This window comes from Hevea brasiliensis, chromosome 17 (assembly GCF_030052815.1).
Source record: "Hevea brasiliensis isolate MT/VB/25A 57/8 chromosome 17, ASM3005281v1, whole genome shotgun sequence".
Taxonomy (NCBI): domain Eukaryota; kingdom Viridiplantae; phylum Streptophyta; class Magnoliopsida; order Malpighiales; family Euphorbiaceae; genus Hevea; species Hevea brasiliensis.
Window position 1 is genome coordinate 42,941,330 of NC_079509.1, and position 23,590 is coordinate 42,964,919.

General features: G+C 32.4%; 1 protein-coding gene across 3 annotated transcripts; it reads left to right on the top strand.

The window, feature by feature from the left end:
* Positions 1 to 10,994: 10,994 nt before the first annotated feature.
* LOC110650455 (ADP-ribosylation factor 1) lies at positions 10,995 to 21,860 on the top strand. Of its 3 annotated transcripts, none has more exons than XM_021805417.2 (9): positions 10,995 to 11,154; positions 11,277 to 11,481; positions 11,607 to 11,645; positions 11,992 to 12,054; positions 15,847 to 15,865; positions 16,637 to 16,748; positions 20,090 to 20,137; positions 20,434 to 20,564; positions 21,515 to 21,860. In XM_021805417.2, the coding sequence occupies exons 2-9, from the start codon at positions 11,379 to 11,381 to the stop codon at positions 21,546 to 21,548; spliced, it is 549 nt and encodes a 182-aa protein (XP_021661109.1). In that variant the 5' UTR covers positions 10,995 to 11,154; positions 11,277 to 11,378; the 3' UTR covers positions 21,549 to 21,860. The 3 variants fall into 3 exon arrangements, with proteins under 3 accessions (XP_021661109.1, XP_021661111.1, XP_021661110.1); XM_021805419.2 differs by having other exon boundaries at positions 11,004 to 11,154; positions 11,302 to 11,481; XM_021805418.2 differs by having other exon boundaries at positions 11,012 to 11,162.
* Positions 21,861 to 23,590: the final 1,730 nt, after the last annotated feature.

Sequence of the window (23,590 nt, forward strand, 5' to 3'; positions counted from 1 at the left end):
GACCACCACAGAACCAAACTAACTCTTTAAAATAATGCCCATTAACCAAGTCATCAACAATTCTTCTTAACTTTCTTATCCTTAAAAGCCAATGAAGCATATGATGGTTTTAATGCTTGGAGTTCACCCTCACTTTCAACACCTTTACTATTATGCTCATTGATGACTTAGCCATTGCTAGTTCTTAACCAAGCCATACCCTTGTAGTTATGATCCTCAATCTTAAATTCATAAATTGCCTTTAAAGCATCCAAAGTTAACATTGTATCATTATGCTTATCATCTTCAAGTTCGACACTGCTAATACCATTTCTCTCTGAAACTAATCTAGAGCCCTTAGCATCATGGTGTAGAAAAAGGACTTTGGCACCATACAATCCCTTTTCGGAATGTTCTAGTTGATAATAATGTGGTGGCAGACCTAATTCGCTAAGAACATCTCATAGCATATTTTCAAGAGAAATCCTAAGGAGCATCGTCTACAAAAGGGCAGAAGACAAGTAACAAAAAAAAAATAATGAAGAAAATATTAAATTGCTATTTAATCCTTGTATTTTAATAAAACTAACTAATTAGCCCTTGTATTTTGAAAAATAAATAATTTAGTCCCTGTATTTTGCTTTCGTTAAACTGTCTAGTCCCTCCATCAATTTTTTCGCTAGTCAAGAGATTTTAATGTGGTAAATTTTAACAACCGTCCTTAAACTTATATAGTTGTAACAATACAGTTTTCAATTTAAAAATATAACATAAAACCCTCTCAACTTTTAAATTTTACACAGTAAAATCCCTCTAACCTTCAATCACCGATTTTCCAGTTAGACATTGATCTGGACAGTTCTAGCGTAACGCTTAGTTATCATTTCTCTTTTCTCTCTTAAGCCATGTGTAAATTGAATCATTCTACTCTTTATAGAGAAAATAATTTTTCATGCACAGAAAGAATAATTTTACACTTTGCATAAGAAAAGAAAGAAAAATGCTGACTAAGCACCACGCTGGATCTGTTTACATCAGTATCTAACTAGAAAATCAGTAATTGAAAGTCATATAGATTTTATTGTGCAAAATTTGAAAGTTGAGGGGGTTTTATGTTACATTTTAAAGTTGAAGGACTATAAAGTTATAACCATATAAGTTTAGGGACAATTGTTAAAATTTATCCGATTTTAATGTCAACCAAACTACTATTTAGTCCCTCTATTTTTGTGAAAAAAATTAGTTGATCATTATATTTTGAAAAAAAACTATTATTTAATCCTTTTATTTTAGTGAAACTAATTAATTAATCTCTGTATTCTAAAAAATATAATATTTTGGAAAACATATTCCTGAATAAAAATGGAAAATTTATTGTGTAGGGACTAAATCTAAATTTGCATTTTTTTTTAAATTGTTCAAGCATTTTTATTCAATTTTTTGGGCATCATTTTTTTGTGTTTTCTCGGATAAATTTTGACAACTATCTTTGAACTTATCTAGTTGTAATATTACAGTCCCTCAACTTAAAAATGTAACATAAAACTCCATCAACTTTCAAATTTTGCATAGTAAAATTCCTCTAACCTCCAATTATCAGTTTTTCAATTAGACGCTAACCTGGACAATTCCAGCATGGAGTTTAGTCAGTATTTCTCTTTTCTCTCTCAAGTCATGTGTAAATTGAATCATTTTTCTGTCTATAGACAGAATAATTTTTTATGCGTAAAGAGAATAATTTTACACTTTGCATAAGAGATGAGAGAGAAATATTGGCAAAGCGTCATGCGGGAGCTATTCGCATCAGTTTCTAACTGAAAAATCAGTAATTGAAAGTCAGAGGGATTTTACTATATAAAATTTAAAAGTTCAGGGGGTTTTATGTTACACTTTAAAATTAAAGGACTGTAGTATTACAACTATATAAATTCAGGGACAGTTATTAAAATTAATTCGTGTTTTCTCTATTAGGAAACAATTTTGTTGGATTGTTGCATTGATTACATGAAAATTTAGGAAAACTGATTAACATTTTTGCGTAAACAATTTGTATCATCTTTTATCGAAAGATAAAACTATAAAGGGAATGAGGGGAGAAGTGTCACACCTTACCCCTCTGTAAGGCATAACATGGTCCCGTAGAATACCTAATGAACTACCGAACTTCACCTACCGATAACTCATTAAGTACCCTACAAGGGATTTTAAAACAATTTTCTTATTTTTAATAAGTGGTGAGCATTTTCTAATAGGTATTTAAAACATTTAATTGAAATTAAAACTAGTTAATATTTTTGGTCCATTTTATTTTTTCGCAAATTTTATAAAAATTTTGCCAGAGTTCCGTTTGTATTTTGAGAAAACAGTTCTTCAAATATCTGAAAAAAAAAAAAAAAAACACTTTCAATAATTTTTCTCAACCACTACTTCAATTTCATAATCAATCTCAACCTATTTCTTAAGTCTCAAAATTCAACAGTCAACATTTCTCAATTCTCAAAATTCAATAATAATTAAAATAATATCTATCAATCTCATTCAAATTAAAATAAAACATTTCCATTCATTAAAGACAAACAATCTATATATACATCATACTAAAATCTACATTGGAAAATCCAAACTAAATTTTATTACAACTTTATACAAACTTTGTACAAGCTGCTCAAGATCGAATTTACATGTCCATACATTTATGTGTAATACATACATCAAAAGAAATGTCTACAGTCAGGGTATAAATTATACCCGATAACTTCAAGCTGATAAATTCTCAATCCTCAGCAGTTCAGTCTGCTGCTCCTCTAGTCTCTATATGTGCGATAGCAATAAAAGCTATCGCTGAGTACTAGGACTCAGTGGTGCACAACATACTAAAATAATCTTTAGGCAAAACTTAAATCACATTTATTCAAAAATTTGACTAAACATGAGAATTAAATACAAATCATGTATTATGAGATTTTAATCCCAAACAATTTCATTTTGAAGTATCAAATCACATTTCATAAAACCCACAGTTAGATCATGCCATTCGAAACAAATAGAATCTCAATAGCCAGAGGCTAAAGAGAAATCACATCACAAGGCTAGCTAGCTCAAATATATGGATATCCATTCACATCCTCTTCTATTGGCACATCTCAACACTTCTCCAGAGAAGGAATCAAAATTCGAAACTAATAACCCCCACTAGTCATGCTAGTGAGGTGTTCAAATATATGATCATGACACTGTGGTTTCAAAACTTATCTTAACAATTTGCTAAATATTGTCATTTCAAATATACACAATAACTTTCAACAATTTAAATTAAAACTTCATAAATAATATCACAAATAAACTTTCACAATTCAAAACAAAAGTAAAATACATATTTCATTCACTTTATCAATGAATTTTTAAAGCATAGTGATGTTGTGCACAAACCTCAAGCGAGTCGCCTCTTGGCCTTGACTCTATTCCTCGGGTTCTTTCCCGGTATTCTTTTTAACTGAAACACACAATTTCACAGTGTTTCAGTACCATAACTTAGCATAAATCCAAAAATAAATTTAACTTCACTTTTACTTAGCTCTAACGTGCTAAACTCGACGTTCTTGAAATTTTGTGTTTCGGGGTTACTATTCACTACATTATTTAAGTCAAATTGTTGACTTTCTAAGGCTTAATAGGTATGGAAATTCCAACTTCACCCACATACCACATTTTGGTCACTAAATTTGTTGGTTTTGGTTGTTTATTCAAATTCTAAGTCTTTTAGGTAAATTCGGTAAATTTTCAGTTTTGGTGTCTAAGGTTGCACTGTTCCATTGGTCATCTTACTGTTGGAATTTGGCAAAACTTTTTTTATAGAAAATGTTTCCTATTGTCTTAAGTTTATTCTTCTTTTTGAATCACTCCAATTGGAGTTTTGTAGCTCAAGTTATAGCCATTTGAACCATGGCTGCCGGATTGGACACAACCCAGAATTCTGGGCAATTTTTTTGTGCTGGCAGTTTTAGGTCACCAAATTGGGGTGGCCAAATGACTTGGTTAATGACATAATTTGGGTTTGTGTTCTTCATGAAAGTTTTAGGTCTATATCTCATCTAACCACTGGTAAATTTTCAGGTCATTTAGACCTTCCTAGCTCGAGTTATGGCCAAATGAACAATCAATGAACAATCATTGTTCATTTGGTCAGTTTGTACAGAGGCAGACTGTGATTTTTTAAGTTTGGTCAATTTGTTCACTAGGTTTTGGTCACTTTTTGGGCATGCTTCCTAAATGAAAATTGTGTCATATAGTGTCTATTTTCATTCCCAATTGGTCTCATACCAATTGGACTTGTAAAATTTCATTTTTGGTCCCTCAAATGTAACTTGGTCATGCTGCCAGCAGCATGACCATGCTCAATCCGAATTTGGCCTTAACTCTAACCATTCCAACACACTTCATTTGGTCACAAATGACCATTTCTCACTTCAAATTAGGTCCAAAACATCATTTACAAGTTTCTCACATTTTTTGTCTCTAAACCCTAATGTCCAAAATCCTAATTCACAAACTCTTGCATTTAGCTACTTTCAAAGACTTTAATCATAACCATTCAACTAATTAAAGTTCATATACCCGTTCAAACCATTCAAATCATGCAATAAATCCCCATACACATGCTGGCCAAATTTCAGCTTAGTCCCTCAACAATTTGTTTAATTTCATTTTAAGTTTATTTACAAGTTAATCAAGCTAAAAACACAACAAATAAACTAATTTTGCATCTTAAATCACTAACTTTGTTAGGTGTCTTTAAGCTTTCCTTTTTTCTTCTTTCTTTGATGACCAATCTCCTTCTCAAGTGATTAGAATAAGTTTTTATGAAGCAATTATGGGAGAAGTTGAAGTTTAGTAAGGGTTTCAAAGCTTAGATACAAGCTTCAATGGAGGTATTTTAATGGAGATGAGAGGGAGAGTGAGGGCTGCTTGAAGAAGACCTTTTATCTTTTTTTTTTTCTTTCTTTTCTTTTTGTTTTTATGTCTTTAGGAAGACTAAAAATCTAATTAATTAAATATATTAATTATTATTTTTATGGCATCATGCATGATGTCATGCATGATGTCACACCTTTTTAACTTTTTCATTTTCTTTTCATTTTCTTTTTTTTTTCTATTTATTTTTCTATTAGTTCTTTAATTTAATTCTAGATTCCGAAATTTTCTTTTCTTCGATTTTATTTGAGAGTTAGGTCAGGAGTCAGCTCTCGGGGTCAATTGACCAAATTGCCCCTCGCCGGTTCAACCCAGTTTGTAAATAATTAAATATTTCTTCCGGCTCCCTTACCTAATTATTTGACTGGCTTAACAGTTCTTTTTCGTGATTTTCTCTTTTTCACTGTGTTTATAATAGTCCTAAGGACAGCGGCGTCACATTTTACGGTTCAAAATTTGAGTTTAAAATGACTTCGCAGTCCTTCCCGAGAAGGTCACCCATCGCTATGACTCTCAGCTCGTTTAACTTCTTATGTTCTGTTTTTCTTGTTTATACTTAACTAATTGACAATTACTAATTATTTGTATTTATAGCTTATCTAGTTATCTTAAGTGTGGTTCTAATCCCCTTAATTGTCTGAACCGACACCGGTCACCGAAACAGTGAAATATACTAGGCTATACAAATAGGGGTGTTACAAGAAGGATGAAAAACATGGGGAGAGAAAATAAGGGAGGGCAAGAAAGAAATGGGGGGGATAGGGTCAAGGGATAAATTTCAATAATTGTCCTTGAATTTATATAGTTGTAATACTACAATCCTTTAACTTTAAAATGCAATATAAAACCCCCTAAACTTTTAAGTTTTATACAATAAAATCCATCTGACTTTCAATTACTGATTTTTTAGTTAGAAATTGATGTGAATAGCTCCCGCATAGCGCTTAGTTAACATTTCTCTCTCCTCTCTTATGCAAAGTGTATAATTATTCTGTTTACATATGAAAAATTATTATGTCTATAGAGAGAAGAATGATTTAATTTACACATGGCTTGAGAGAGAAAAGAGAAATACTGACTAAGCTCCATGCTGGAACTGTCCAGGTCAGCGTCTAGCTGAAAAACTGGTAATTGGAGGTTAGATGGATTTTATTGTGCAGAATTTGAAAACTAATGGGGTTTTATGTTACATTTTTAAGTTGAGAGACTATAATATTATAACTAGATAAGTTCAGGAACAGTTGTCAAAATTTATCCTAGGGTCAGGGCATTTTATGTATAAAAAAAATAACCAAAGAGACCATAAAGTTAATGGAACAAAATTACAAGGAGTAACTAATGTATTTTTAAAAATATAAGGACCAACTAATTAGTTTCACTAAAATAGAGAGATTAAATAGTAGTTTAATTAGTACTAAAATCTATTGACAACAGAAAAATTGACGCAGGAGCTAAACAATTTAACAAATGTAAAATATATGGACTAAATAGTATATTTTTCAAAATATAGGGACTAAGTAGTTAGTTTTGTTAAAATATAAGAACTAAATAGTAATTTTTTCCAAATATTAATTATTTATATGCACAAACTGCTCACAAACCTCAAATCAAGTCAATTTTTTTTTAAAGCCCTTCATTTTTATCAAATAAACCTTTTACTAAATCCATAACAATTAACCAATCAATGAATATTCCTTAATTTTGTTTAACTTTTGCACTTACCAATTCACAAACTATATAATAACTGTCCTTAATTATATAGCTCATGAATTGGCTAGAACATAAAATGATTAAACTATCTTATCACGCCTTTATAATTATTTTAATAATCTTTAATGTATTAAGTCATTACATATTGTGTAATAGAATAAATGGGCAATAACCTCTAGCTTGGTTTAGTCTTTAGACTCACCAATTTATAAACTATATAGCTACTACCCCTAATTACACTACTTATGAATTGGCTAAAGTATAAACTGATTCAATCACTTAGTTACACTATTATAAACAACTTTAATAATCTTAGAATGTTAGGCCCTTATGTATGAATATAATAGATTCCTAGTTATTTTTTGATGGCTGTGATACAACATGTAAGACCAATACCCTGTTATCTTTTGAATATATTCATTATTTTACATTGAAATGGGAGATCACTCTTTAGTTATTATATAATCATGTCTTTTTTGCTTAAAAGTTATCATCCTTTAAGATGTTCACTGCATTGTTTGTGCATTTGACATATACAAACTTAGTTGACTACCAGTAAACCCAACAAATATACCTTTGAGAACCCTAGTTCAATTAATGATGGTATGTTCACGCAGCTAAGGTTCCTTAACTCTTTAGGCTGTGTCCTAAACACAAAGTAGATGTTCAAAAAAACATTACAAACTTTTAGCCACGCAACTTGACTTAATCAAAATAAGTTTTAAAAAAGGCATAAAGAAGGCTGCTCAAAACAAGTAGTAGAAATAGAGCCTTAAAAAGTAAAGAATTATCTCAAAAGCACAAATAGTAGCTTAACTGCAAGAAAATTTGATCAAAGCTTAATTTAAGTTGAAACAAAGTATTTAATGCAGCAAAACATAAAGAATCAAAAAAACAAAACTCTATGAAAAAAAGAATTAAAGGAAGAACAAAGTGTTAATTGACTTAAATAAGAAAAACAACCGTAAAAGTCACAAAATAGGAACTTCAGATGAAAGAGAAAGAAGGGGAATTAAAGATTATTTACTTAAATAAGAGGAACAACCTTGACCACAAAATAAGAGTTTTAAATGTAAGAGAAGGCAGAAAAATTAAAGATTAATTTAACATGAACCCCATTAAAGATGAAGACAGCAAAGTTAATAAAGCAAAAGAAAACATCCATAAAAAAAAATTATTGGTGGAGTTCTCATTAAAAGCAAGTGTAACAAAAAGTAAGTTAAAGCACATGTAGTCTACAACCATGAAAACAAGTTCAAAGAAGCCATTAAAGGGCAACAATTCTTGAAAGAACAAATGAATTAGTGATGATCAGCTACAAGGAAAAGAAAAAAATAATTATAAGACTAAAAGCTAAGCAAGACAAATACAGAAGCAAAAAGTGTAAACGAAAAACAAATTGTGACCTCACAAAGAAGGCAAAATGGCAGCCATTAAAGTTGCAAACTATTTGTATTTATAAAACTCTTTTTAAGCAAGGATCTTGTCAATAAAAAAAGCCAAAGCAATCATGAGAAAAAGTTGATAACCCTCGGATAAATTAATGTCAAAAGATGTGGTAGTGAAAAAATAACTCACCTAAAGATATGGGGCAAACAATTACTTTTTTTAGTTTAAGAAGATAGAATTTTGATTCCCACTCATAAAGCCTAGGGAACTTAGCACCTTGTAGGACCAAAAGACCCTAACATCTAATAAAATAGAAATTTTAAAGTCTCCTTCTCGACATTAGAAGGAAAAAAAAAAAAACATAAGTTAAAAGGCTTCACGTACAAACACAACTTTTATTCATTATGCAACATGAGTATGTTGATATGGCAAAGAGTGCCAAAAAAGAAAAAAAGCCTAAGGGCAGAAAGGCAAAGAAAGGAGACACATAATTGCACACAGTGTATTTCTAAGAAGAAACGACAATGTTTTAGGAGGCAATGCAAGGTCAAAAAAGTAAAAGAAAATGAAAGTACATGTAGAGCTAAAGTAAAATGAGAAAAACTGGGGAGAGAAATACAATGCTGTTTTGGATGGCAATAATATGCAAGAAAAAATTATAATTCAAAGGTCTAGTTGCCTATGGAGATATGCAATGAAAAGAATAAAAACCCCTTAAAGAGATGCAAAGACCTGTTGAAACATAATGTGCAAATATGTAATTTAATTTGGTGAAATAAATTTGATTTTACTATTCATTTCAAACTACCTTATATTCTATAGTTAGTTAATGTTGTTAGCCTACGTTTGAGTCTCAAAATAATTGTACATGAAAGTAATCTATGATAAAAATTTCAAAAAAAAAGGTAAAATATAAGCTATTATTAAAACACTAGTCATTCACCACTGTGTTATGCAATAATAATTTATATTTTTAATATTTTATATAAACAGTCAAATAAGCCCTTATCAATTTAGTTGATCCATATAAACCCTAACAATTACTCTTATAGTCAAAACATTGAAAATTTTGGTTAAAGAGACCTAATCTCTATCACGTGACTTACACATGATGGATAGACGTTTAATTGGCGTCTATTTTTGTTACCTAACCTAGAAGTTAAACTCTGTACTGCTCTCTCACTCTCTCTTTCTATGACTTAATTCTATAAATTGAGGACAAATGACAAAAAATATGAGTTTGTGCACTGTTATTGTCATTCAACATGCTTAGTGTTAAATTAAGTGTTTTTCGGTATTGTCCCGTGATGGATGTAAAAGAAAAGTTTTAGGCGCTATATGATCCAATGGCACTGGGCAAACTGGAGTCACATTTAACAATGCACACAACGTTAAGTGAGAATTGCTTATTTGACTTACATTGTGTTTGGATTGAGTGTAACATGGTTTATAATATACCGTATTATACTATATTATATTATATTGTTTAGTTTTTATTGTTAACATGTTTGAAAAGACGGTATGCTAAAAAAAATAGTCTAATAACCTTTTCATGTTTGATTAAATGTTATGGTATAATAAATATAAAGATTAGTAAAATACCCTTATTATTGTTTTAAATATATAAATAGTTGTTTTAAACTTTACTTTCACTATTTGAAAAATGATGAATTTTCCCCAAAACTAAAGAGTTCAGCGTTGATTATCCAATTGACAAAATAGACAAAATAACCTAAGTATACAAAATAAAATCACTCACCAACAAACAAGAAAATAAATTCTAGAGTCAAGTGATAGAAGAATCAGAAAACCAAATCTAGCAATCAAACATAAACAAAAAAAAAAAGAAGATAATTACCAATAAAAAAAATCACACTTGTGATAAGTTTGGACTAAATCCACACCCAAATTTGATGGCTAAAGCAAGAGTAGAGAGAGGTATTGAAGTATAATTGCAGACTTACCAAAGCTTGAGAAAGGGCTATGGAGGACCGATGATGTGTGAGATGATAGAGGACTAGCATATGTGAGAGACTGAATATTTTTTATCAAAGAGAGATACTAAAGATAAGGGATAAGGAGTGTTTATAAATAAAAAGAATAAGTTATAATTGAAATTTTATAAATTATGTAAGTATAAAATTAGAATGTAAAAATTTTAAACTATATAAAATCATTAATTTGATAGTTTGAAAATATGTAGTAAAATTATGGTTAAGAAACAATCACTTTATAACTCAAAACCACCATTCTTCAGAGACAATTTTAATATTACTAGGGTTGAGTATTCAGTTCAAGCTGAACTGAACTGAATCGAATTATCAAAACCGAATTAATCGAATTACCATATTTTAGAAATCAAATCGAATCAAAATAAATAAAAAATCGAATCGAACTGAATCACTTTATTTTAATTTGGTTTGGTTTAAATCGCTTGATTTTTAAGTTTTGATTAGTTTTTTAATTTAGACTTGATATTTAAATTTTTTGATCTGAATTTAACCTTAATTTGAACCTAATAACCATTATTCATTGAAATCAAATAATTTATATGTATAAAATTATATATAATTTATAAATTTCTTATAAAAATAAATTAATTTAAAAATTAATAAAATAATTTAATTTAATTTAACTAATTTTTTCTTTTTAAAATTGAATCAAATTAAAATAATTAAAAATTTTAAAATATAAAATTAAATAAAATTATTTTAAAAATTAAATTAAATTAAAATAATTTAATTTAATTTATTTGGTCCAAATTAAACGGTACTTACTCTACATATTATCACACGATGCATTATAAAACCATCGAAAACATCAACCAAATTGTCAGAGTGCTTGAAAGAACCAATTAAATTGATTAGTGGGCTTTTTTTTTTTTTTTTCAATTGTTTTACGTGTTTCGATTCTGTTTCCGAACGCGAACAAAAACGACGAGCCTACTTCTCAAATTTAACAAGAAAGAACTCTATTCTTAAGGAAAAAAAACAAAAAAAAGGGCTAACTCTAAACTCATTTCTGCTCCATCGCTTCTCAACATTGAAATTCCGACCCCATAATCACTACATCTTTCGCAGGCAGACCCTCTCCTTTTCTCTTCAGGTACCCCTGTGCGTAACTGATGCTTGCATACTCTAGTCACGCATACACAATCTGCTACGGTTGCTTATCTTTCTCCCGTAAGGTTCACGCTGACACTTTTTTTTTTTTTAAATATTTTTAAGAGAGGAACAGGGCTTTGCTTTGCAGATCAGATCCAAATTCTGCGATCTGTGTTCCACATGCACTGAGAATCGTCAGTTTGGATTCTTAGGAAGAGCTAAAGGATGGGTATTTTGTTTACTAAAATGTTCTCTTCGCTCTTTGGCAACAAAGAGGCCCGGATCCTTGTTCTCGGACTCGATAATGCTGGCAAAACTACGATTCTCTGTACGTTTTGTTCTTTGTTATTTGGATTGATTCTGAGTGATACCATTTACTCGTTTTGCGTTTTTATGCAATTGGTAATCGGTGAATTTTGATAATCTTTGTGTTCTGATTTTGATTTGATGCAGATCGGCTTCAGATGGGTGAAGTTGTGTCCACAATTCCAAGTTGGTATTCTGTCTTAGTGTTTGGTTCAAATCAAATGCAAACTTAGAATTCATTTCAAATGAATTCTAGCCAGATGGTTTCAAATGTCTTTGCGTTTTTTTGGGTTATAACGTTTGTTTGGATAGCTATAAAAAAAATTGATGGAGTAAAATCTGTTTATCTTTGCGATCTTTTTTATGAATCCGATGGTTTTAGCTTCAATTCAGCTGCATTCAGAATTTCTGCTTCAGGGGCTTAACTAATTGCATTTTTTTTTAAAGAACTTCTGAACTTTTTCTAGAGTTTCTTGTTTGATTTCTCACTCTGTCCAGAATTACCAAATGATCTATTCGTTTTTGGATGCAGCAATTGGATTTAACGTCGAAACAGTGCAGTACAACAATATCAAATTTCAAGTATGGGATCTTGGTACGCCAATTTATTCCTTTTGATCCATATTTCCTGCTGGCATATAACTAGAATCACATTTTCTATATATGACTGGCATATGATTAGAGTCATTTTTTCCAATGAGCCTTATTACTAGCTGCTCACTACTGTTAAATTTTAAGAGTGTGTGAAGCAACATCTCTTTCAATTACTAAGAATAATCTTCAATGCTGTGTATGAATTTCTTTTGTTCACTTGATTTTGGGTGGATGATACAAAAGAGTGTGGAGCCTGAGGTTGGTCAGTAGACATATGCATTGAATTTATGTGAATTTGTTATTCATAATTGAATTTGTACAGCCCATTTTATGGGGCAGCTTCCTGGTGAAATGAAATAGTGCAAACTTCATTACGTGCAAATAAACATGTATCTGCTTCTGAAGAATTGTACACCAAACAAAGACTCTTACCTTTCCATATGTTGTTTGTAGAGAGAAAATAAGTATTATAGGAAGGACAAATCAAATGTGATTAGCAAGAAAATTTACTAGAGAGAATCAGTCATAATCTAAAAGGTATGCATGGAATGAAGAGAGAGAAAAAGAAGCGGGAGAAGTGCAATAAGAGTATAAATTTATGATGGTAAATTGGCAACCATGCCTTTGATGCTTGAAAAAGTATATATAACCTTGAAATAGTTCACAAGGCTAAAATTAAGTGTTTTGGTTACTTATTAGCCCAGTTAGATGGTTTTGAATATTTCAAAATGCCCTAGTCACTCAGCTTTTTCCAGGTCATGTGCATGTCCACTATGCAACAAAAATCAAAACACCAATAGGCCAGGTCAATGGTTTGCTAGTTCAGGGTTCTAAATGGCTCAGCCTATTTTAGTAACTATGCTTAAACTCCTTGACTGTCTCTGGATATTCAAGAAAGCACACATAAGTATATTAAAGTACTTGGAAATCTCTGGACTTGTGCATACTATGTAACTATTCTTCTTTCTTTGAAAAGCACAAAGAATTTTTAGTGCAAGAATGAAAGTAAATTATGATTATGGGGCTGAATGTATTATTATCATAACTCTTAAAAGTAAGGGTTCAAAACTTCAAATACAAATTGAATTGTCCTTTTTCTATTATAAGCTGTTTTTCAAAACCATATCTCACCTGCAGCAAATATGGATGTTGCCTGTGGGCTCCACAATAAAATTCCCCAAGTTACAGAGAATGGGATCCTGTAGTAAAACATGTGAAATCCTTTTTTTTTTCTTAAATTAACCTTTTTTACACTACTGCATGAGCAATGGCTTGAGAACTTGTGGCAACTTGAACCAGAAGCAAGAATTTTTATCTTGTCAAAAGGCTGCTAATTCTAATTATTTGGTAACATGAATTAGGAGAAATACAGAAAACAGTCTTGAATTCATGCTTCTTTATCTTGTTGGGATTATAAATCCCACATCGGGAAAGTACGAACATAAAAGGGTATATATAAATGGTTAGATTACAATATTGACTTGACTAGTCATTTTGATGTGTAAAGCAATTTAATTACTTAAATAAGCCCATATTAAAATGAATCAATACGTAATTTGCATAACACTCTCCGAATTTAATATATCTAAATCGTGAGAAACAAATTACTCTTCAATGTAGATCCTGGTACAAGGAATTTTCATCAATTATAAGTAACATGTTAGTGTTTGGGAAACCCTAACAGAGAAGAAATGATGTAGAGGAAGAATAGAAGAGAGAAAGATAATAGAATAGAGAAATAGGGAGAGAAAAGAGGAAGAAATTGTATCTATTGATAGTTCTTGGATGAAAATTACAAAGCAACTACTGAGATTTTATAGCTCTAGCTGCTGTAACTGCCTAATTCCTTAGCTGTCAGTATAACAGTCTCTAGCAATATCAGTTACAACAGAATTAGTAACTGCTCCTGCTTTTCCCGTTCATAACCTCTTCTAGAATATCTAGAAATAGCTATACTCATCTATATTACTTCTTATCTTTATTCCCATACCTCCTTCTATAGTATGTAACAATACCCCCTTTTTGAGCACTTTCTTGTCCCCAAGAAAGTGAACAATCTGGAAATTGAGCAGTGGTGACACTTTTATACCATCCTTATTATATCCATACCATGAATCCCTTCCAAAGCATGCACAGACATGAACCTAATCTCATCTTTTAAACCACCCACAAAACCAGAGAGAAAATATGATTCCGCTAAATCAGTCATCAATCTTTCCATTCTAATTCTAAGATCTTCAAACTCATCTTGATATTTACCCACAATTCTTTCTTGCCTTATTTTCATAAATTCCTCCACTATATCCTCCAATCCCTTACCCCCAAACCTACTACAAATAGCTTTCTCAAATTCCTCCCAAGAATGTTTTCCCCCTTAAAACCAATTGTGGTACCAAGCATTTGCTCTATCCACAAGAAAAAGACTTGCCATTTGCACCTTTTGATCACAAGGCACCCTATACTCTTCAAAATACTTTACACATTTTCTCAACCAAACCCTAGGGTCCTCAAATGTGGGTAGCTCAATTTTAGGAAGAAATTGAGTCATACCTGGAATATTAGGTATTGGCAACAACCCTCTGTTATCCCAAAGAGTAGGTTGATTCACAGACACAAATTGTGCCAGAATTGATTGCATTTGCACGGGAATTGATTGGACAAGTGCGGACTGAGAACCTCTGTTCTCGCCTCTGTTTCCCCTTTCCTCAAAATCGCTACTTCCCTTATTCTTTTCCCCAGGATGGCCAATCATGTGAGCTCGCAACTCTTCTAGAATCACATGATTGCTTATGGCAGTTTTTTTTCACCTCTGCTAACTCTTTTTCATTCCTCTGATTTTATTCTTGTAGAGTGTTCACTTTCTCGACAGTCCTCTGTGACACTTATTGGAAATTCCTCATTTGCTCTTCCAATTCCGTAATTCTAACCATCTCCTAACTAACCACAGGTGATCTAGTCATATTGCGATCCTCAAGAAACAATTAGCCCACTGGTTTCTCAGATGCAATGCTCTAATACCAAATGTTAGGGTTTGGGAAACCCTAATAGATAAGAAATAGTATAGAAGAAAAATAGAAGAGAGAATGATAATAGAATAGATAAATAGGGAGAGAAAAGAGAAAGAAATTGTATTTCTTGATAGTTCTTGGATGAAAATTACAAGGTAACTACTGAGATTTTATAGCTCTAGCTGCTGTAACTGTCTAACTCCTTAGCCGTCATTATAACAATCTCCACAACAGAATTAGTAACTGCTACTGCTTTTCCCGCTCATAACCTCTTCTAGAATATCTAGAAACAGCTATAATCATTTTCATTACTTCCTATCTTTGTACCTATACCTCCTTCTATAGTATGTAACATAACATTATAGTCATTTGTCCCATATCACTTGTGCAGTATGCTAGCCATGCATATACACCATAATGCTTTTGGAATATGGCTTCTGATGTACCTATTTGCTACAGTTGTCACCCTTTATGTGTTTCATTTCAACTCTAAGTTTCATGAAAGAAAGGATCAAAGGTCCATTAGTATTTGAGAGGGATTTTCTTTTTCATTAAATACATTTGGCATGCCAACTTTCACCAGGTATATGAGACAATTCAAAACTCCAGTTATATGAGAGTTAAAACCACATTAGTTTTACAATTATTTTCTCTTTATTTCAACTATATATTTGGAAATAAATACAGAATTAATCTTGTTGAAGAGCTAAAAGCCTTTCATAATCAAAAGTCCAAGTCATGGTTTTTCCTTTCCTAATACATTTGTTTTTCTTTTTTGGATACAGGTGGACAAACAAGTATCAGGTAATTTCTTGATGAATATTTTTGGTCCTCTAAAATTTTTATGAATAAAAAAATCTGCATTTTAGCGACTAGGGACTCTATTCTTTTGCCTTATGATGTGTTCTTTGGTTTTGTTTCAAATGACCATGCAATGTCCACTTGAGGTTTCATTTGGAGTTTTTGAGTTCAAATCCTGTTGGGTAGAGGGGAGCTACGTCCTCTTCTTTAGCTCATTTTCAATTTTGATGTGCCAAAAATTCGTTTGATTTCAATTCTAATGTTCAAAGTTCAAATGTGAAGAAGTCTTCAGATTAAATCTTAAGGCAAGCAACTCCATTATGAATAAAAAAGATTGTTATTCTAGTTAGTTTAGATGGGAAGCTATCCCCCATTGCATTTCCCAAGTTTTCCAATGAACTAAAATAATTATAATATTATTCCTTTTAATGGCTTGCATTCATTGAGTTTTTTCTGTTGATTACTAATATTTGTGGCATAAAAAAAGTATGCTGAAGCCATAGGCTTTCGCATTGATGATATCTTACATGTAGCTAGCCTATGCATCACATCCAAATGAATGAATTACTTGCTCAGCTGTGGAGTCAAAAAGTTGAGCTTTTTCAATTTGATCAAAATCTTTTTTGCAATTTTGTCAACAGGAGGTTCATGCTTTTAGGTTTACAATTTTTGCATCTTTGTCTCATTATTTGAATTAGTTTCTCTGATTGATTGTGAAATAATTAATCTTTCATAAATCCAGAAGCTCACTGGCTGCTTGTATTTATGCCACAGACCCTATTGGAGATGTTATTTTCCTAACACTCAAGCCATAATTTATGTTGTTGATTCAAGTGACACTGATAGACTGGTGATTGCTAAAGATGAGTTCCATGCAATCCTAGAGGTACCTTTATCTCTACTTTATGCTCAATTTAAGTGGTATTGCAGAAACCTAACACCATGGTGGTGACTAACCTGTTTTAATTTAATGTAAATCTTGGTGACCATAGATATCAAATCAGCAGAGCAATAAAAATAAATTCATGTTGCCTTTCTTTGTTGCTTTGGCTAATTAGATATCTTAGGCTCTCTAAGCTCCTGACTAAGCCTAGTGAACTGCAGTCATTCCATTGGAGTTGGGCTAAGGATATCGAGGTTAACATCCCAAAATTTTCTTATTCAACTAACTTCTTGGGCTTAAAAAATTCACATTTTTATAATTAGGGATCTTAAAAGATTGGTTCATAGTATGTGGAGTCAAATGTTGTAAATTATAATGCAAAAATATCATTATTGAATGTTCCTGTACCTGAGATTATCAGTTTGGCTTTTAAAGAAAAGTTCTATTATGAGATTTGATTTATGTTTGTTTCATATAAGTATCCCCTTGAGTGATTGAAGACATTGCAGGTTCTTTTGTTGTTTAGTGTATGGATGTTTGCAAGTTCACATGCAAGGGTCCACACACTCAGGGTGGATCCACATTCAGTGAGATTAGTTGCTTTTCTTGGAATTGGAGAAAGTTGGGGTTTATAACTTCACTTAGATATATTAAGAAATTTTGCAATGGTTTTCATATACCCTCTATGAATTTAGATAGGGATTAAACTAATTTAAATTTTTGATGAAAGAGGTGGGGTCAAATCTATAATCTTACAAAATTAAATTGGGCAATAAATATAATGTTAATTACTTGGTTATTGATAAATGCTCTTTATCAAAATTGTCTGCTTTTCCTTCATAAAATGGTCGTATTGAGAATTAAATTTTTCAGTCTAGAGGACATAAACCACCCTCAAAAGAGAGATGGTGGTGTAATGAGGAAGTACAAAAGGCAGTGAAGAGAAAGAGGGAATGGTATAAAAAATTACCTAAGTGTGATGATAATGAGGCTTATGAACAGTACAAGATAGCAAAGAAAGAGGCAAAAAAAAAAAAAACGATTAGTCAAGAAAAAGCGCAAGCCTTTGAAAAGTTATATGAGAAACTTGGAACTAAAGAAGGGGAGAGATATTTATAGATTAGCAAGGAGGAGAGAAAAGAAATGTCAAGATCTCAATTAAGTTTGGTGCATTAAGGATAAAGAAGGAAAAATGTTGGTGAAAGATGAGGACATTAAAGAAAGATGGAGAAATTATTTTAATGATCTCTTTAATAATAATAATAATAATAATAATAATAATAATAATAATAGTCAAAGTGGTAATAGCGTGAATATAGACTACAGAGTAATAGAAAAGAATGTGAATTACACTAGAAAGATTAGATCTTTAAAAGTAAAGGAAACACTTAAGAGAATGAAAGTAGGGAAAGCTTGTGGACCCGATGGGATACCAATTGAAGTGTGGAAGTGTTTGGAAGATGTGAGAGTGACATGGTTAACTAAATTGTTTAATAAGATTTTGAACTCAAAGAAAATGCCTGATGAATGGAGGAGTATTTTAGTACTTATTTTTAAAAATAAGGGAGACATATAAAGTTGCTCAAACTATAGGGGAATTAAACTCATGAGCCATGCTATGAAATTGTGGGAGAGAGTTGTGGAATATCGACTATGTCATAGCACTTCTATCTCTCCCAATCAATTTGGCTTCATGCCTAGTCGTTCAATTATGGAAGCAATCTTTCTCATTAGAACCTTGATGTAGAAATATAGAAATGGGAAGAAAGATCTACATATGGTTTTTATCGATTTGGAGAAGTCTTATGATAGTGTTACAAGAGATGTCTTATGAAGAGTGTTAGAACAAAAGAGGGTATCTATTAAGTACAAACAAGTGTTGAAAGATATGTATGAAGGAGCAACTACTATTGTGCGTACAGTGGGGGTGGACACAAGATATTTTCCTTTTTCAGTTGGATTACACCAAGGTTTAGCTGTGAGTCCTTACCTTTTTATATTAGTTCTAGATGAATTGACGAAACATATACAAGAAGGTATCTCTTGGTGCATGATGTTTACGGACGATATAGTTCTGATAGATGAGACGCGAGAAGGAGTTAATAGAAAGCTAGAGTTTTTGAGAAGCACTCTAGAGTCAAAGGGTTTTAAATTAAGTAGAACGAATACAGAATATATGCATTGCAAGTTTAGTGAAGGCCAGACTGGTGATAGGGAAGGAGTTAGTTTGGATGTAGTGGTATTATCCCAAAGTAATCACTTTAAATATATCGGCTTAATCCTTTAAGTATATGGGGAATGTGAGGAGGATGCTAGTCATAGAATTAAAGCCGGATGGTTGAAGTGGAGACGGGCTACGGAAGTTTTATGTGATCGCAAGATTCCCAATAAGTTGAAAGGAAAATTTTATCGTACAGCTATAAGACCTGTCATGTTTTATGGTAGTGAGTGTTGGGTAATAAAAGAGCTGTATGTGTCTAAGATGAGAGTTGCGGAGATGAGAATGTTAAGGTGGATAAGTGGTCATACTAGACTAGATAAAGTCCGTAATGAGAGTATTAGAGAAAAGGTAGGAGTGGTACCAATTGAGGATAAGTTGAAAGAAGGGAGATTGAGGTGGTTTGGTCATGTGAAGTGTAGACATACGGAGGCTCCAGTTAGACAAGTAGAGCACATTGGGTTAGAAGATAGAAAGAAAAGAAGGGGTAAACCTAAACTGACTTGGAGGAGAGTAGTACAACATGACCTAGAAGCATTACACATTTCCGAGGATTTAACCCAAAATCGTTTAGAGTGGAGAAAGAGAATCCATATAGCCTACCCCAATAAATTTTTGGGATAAAGGCTTAATTGAGTTGAGTTGAGTTGAGTTGAGTTGAGTATTATCCTTGCACAATTAGAGCTTTATGCCCATCATGAGAATATTCTGGCTTTGGCACTGACAATACCCAATTCTGTCCTTCTATAATTGCAGAAGGGGTCAAATCTATAATTTTAAAAATTAAATATGGGTAATAAATATAATGGTAATTACTTGATTATTGATTAATGCTCAAAGTTGGCTGCTCTTTGTTCATGAAAAGGTTATATTGAGAATTAAATTTTCAGCGTATTATTCTTGCACAATTAGAGCTTTATGCCCCTCCTGGTTAGAATATTCTGGCTTCAGCACTGACAACACCCAATTCTGTCCTTTTATAATTGCAGAAAATGACTCACTGGTCCTTAGGTTGTCAACCTTTCACTTTTGATATAAAAAAAATTTGGCCATATTTGACAACAATGCCCATGCAATTTATTAGCTTTTTGATGATGCTAGTTTACATGATTGAGTGTTTTGGCAGGAGGAAGAGCTAAAAGGTGCTGTTGTTCTCATCTTTGCAAACAAGCAGGTTTGTTTTTGTGCCTAGCTCTCTGTTCTTTAAGTTTTGCATAAAGAGCAAACAAGATTTGAAGTCTAATGGAATTTTCAACTTATGAGGATCTTGACTATGATCATTTCATCAATCATTGCTCATGAAAACAATAGAGTTATCATGCTTTTGTGATGCATTTGAGGAATTATATGCCCATAATTAAGTTTCATATGCTGCCCATAATTAAGTTTCATATGCTACATGCCTTTAGCGTACAAATGTTTCTATCAAATTTGTGTTTTTTGTTCTGAAGCTTGTTCTTTGTCATACAGGATCTTCCTGGGGCACTTGATGATGCTGCAATTACAGAGGCTTTAGAGCTGCATAAGATTAAGAATCGTCAATGGGCAATTTTTAAAACTTCTGCAATTAAAGGAGAAGGTCTCTTTGAGGGCATGGACTGGTAAGTTCAGCAAAAAATTAACTGGTAGATATTTGGGTTTGATTTTTAAGATGCTGAGTATAGGCCTACTGCATGTATAAACTTTCTGCAAATAGTGTGTATCATCCTTCCTACACTAAATGCCTTGTTTGTTTACTGAGAACAAGAGATCAGGAATTGGATTGGCAGTGAAGCCTTGATGTCCATTATCGCATGGGACCTAGGTCTTAGAAACTCAAAATTATAATGGTCTTTGTTTCCATTCTCATTCTTTTGTGATGATAAAGTGGGGTTTATTGTATGGTGTGCTATTATATCTGTTAGGCAAAAGCCTGGATCCAAAATCTTGTTTGAGCTTAAATTAATAAACATGGATAAAGAAAAATAACACACAAGAATATACGTGGTTCTGTTTTTAGCCTATGTTCACAGGAGACGATCAAAAGAAATTTTACTAAGCAGAGAAAAGAAGGGGAAAGCCAGTCCCTTGATGGTGCTTTCTGCCTTTGTCCTCTCTCTTCTGCTAACGTTGATGGGCCCTTCTTTATTTTAAAGCATTCATTTTTAATGTGAAACTCTTGTATGACGATTGGTATATAGAGAATGCAAATTGGATATTGTACTGAGCATTTCAGTTGAAACTCCCAGCATGGAATTCACCATTGTATTAGCAAATTTAATAGTTCTAGAGTCCATGTCCATTAGCAAACCTAAAACGTGGGTAACAAACAGAAAAAAGCTTGAAGCCTACAGAACTCCAGCATCTACAAGAAGGAAACACCAGTAACTATTGTTATGATTTTCAACTTTCTTCCTTAGGATATGCAAATAAATAGCAGTGAAATAAATCCCATGAACTGATTTAGTACTGAGTACAATACATGGATGTGTAAATTAAGAGCCTGTATCTTCTACTGTGTGATAGTATTTTTTTAATAAAACCTAATGGACATAGCAATGTGCTAATGTAGGTTGAGTAACACACTCAAATCTGGAGGTGCTTAATCTTTTGGAGAAGAGTTGAAAGGTACTGCTGTGAGCGGTGTGCCTGGGCCAGGAATAGAAAGGGCAGAGAAGTTGGCACTTGTAATGGCTGGTAATAGAAAATCTATTCATGTTTGTGATTATTGATAATTGACATTGACCGATTTTTCTCACTAATATACTTGTAAAATTTTCATACAAATTGTGACCAATTCGTTATTTTGTTTTGTAACATTGCTTTCTTGTTCACTTTCTTTGCTGAGCTCTTTCAATTTTGTTTTCCTCTCTTTTGTACTGTATTTGAAGGTTGTAATGATGGCTTCATTTTGTTCATTTGATTATTTCATTCATATAAAACAGCCAGCCTTGGAATTAATTTAACAAATTTGTGACATTGTGATACCTGTCTAATGTTGAGTAGTGTGATTGTTAAGCTGTTAAGAGTAGTTATAGAGTTGTTAAACAGTTAGATAGAGCAGAGCTGATTGTATTCCCTATATAAGGGAATGAACCTTCTGTAATATGTGTGTTGATTGAATGATAAACTTATCCTCTCTAAATTCTTCTCTTCTTCTCTCTGAGTGTTCTTTCTTCTCTTCCCTTTCTTATTCCATTAAATCTGCATCAATAGTATCATAGTTGGTTGATCCTCAGCCTTGGAGAGAAAGTTGCTCTCAAGAACGGAAAATACAATGAATAATTCCTGTTTCTCTTAGATGAATTCTCCCTCTACTCTTGCTTCTTTTCTTGTTCTTCTTGATTTGTGGAATTGATTTGCATCAATGTCCTTGGCCATGATTTCGTTCTGCTAATTTTTGCTCATCTCTGTCAAATTCTCGAGTGAATCTTTAGAAATTTGTTACTGAACAATGAATTCTATTTGAGTTCCTGTTTCTCTCTTCTTCTTTCTGTTTCTCCCTTTCTGTTGTGGATGCATTTGTGGCTAGGTTGACTTGTTTAAAATTTAAAATTGCAGTAAATCCATTTCAGTTGGAGGTTCTTTCGAAAATCAAGGGACTAGACCAAAATCTTTATCTGCAACTTTGATTTTAGATTTTCATTTCAACCAGATTCTTATTTGCAGCTTTGCTTTTAGATTTTTATGTCAAGTTTCAAAAATAATTAATTATGATGTAATCTTTTTTTAAGAAGTATTGTTCTTTTATTCTGCTGTAGCCTTTCTATGTATCAGTTATGATCAATAAAATAAGCAGCATTTTATCCAAAAAAAAAAGTATCTATGAGATTGGAGGTTCTTTCTAACGAGCCTTCACGTTAAGTTCCAACATAGGGTCTTTAAGGAAGAGTAGGAGCGTGAATAAGGGAAAGATAGCAGGACTCAAGGAGGATTTATGAGTTCATCGACCTGTGATGAGATCCTATTCGCGGAAACATAACATTTTAGTATCAGAGCCGGTCGTCATGGATGAACTAGCGAATCTAGAAGAGAAGTTGAATTCTTTCATGCAACAATCCAAGGCTCTATTCAACAACCTGGCTCGATAACTATAAGAGCTGGCCCAAACTTTCAGCAGGGGAGCAAACCAGAACCAAGATGGCATGAGTAGCAGCCAACCAAATTTTGGCCAGCAAGTTAATGAGCGGATGGAAGAGCGTTTGGTGCCTAGGTATACCAAACTCGCCTTCCCTTCATTTGATGGTTCTGAAGATCCGCTTAGGTGGCTTAACTGTTGTGAACAATTCCATAATCAATGTACCGCAGAGGTGGATAAAGTTAGTCTAGTTGCTTTTCATATGAGAGGTGAGGTTCAGCTATGGTATTACAAACTTGAACAAGAAGAGACAGGGTTAACGTGCAAGCATTTAAAGAATATTGCAATTTACGATTTGGGCCCCCTGTGCGCAGCAATCCGTCAGGAAAATTGGTGAACCTGAAACAAACCGAGTCGATGGAAGAATATCAACACCAATTTCAGTTATTGTTAGCAAGGGCAATTTCTGTTTAGACTGATCAACAAGTTGACCTTTTCACTGCTGGGTTATCTGAAAATATTTAGCTAGAAGTTGAGTTACAAAATCCTCCAAATTTGGTTACTGCAATG

Bases quoted from the DNA above. Each gene is read 5' to 3' on its own strand.
- LOC110650455 (XM_021805417.2), top strand. From the start codon at position 11,379: ATGGGTATTTTGTTTACTAAAATGTTCTCTTCGCTCTTTGGCAACAAA. The intron at 11,646-11,991 runs GTTGGTATTCTG...TTTTGGATGCAG, and splicing joins AGTTGTGTCCACAATTCCAA to CAATTGGATTTAACGTCGAA. The intron at 16,749-20,089 runs GTACCTTTATCT...GTGTTTTGGCAG, and splicing joins AGTTCCATGCAATCCTAGAG to GAGGAAGAGCTAAAAGGTGC.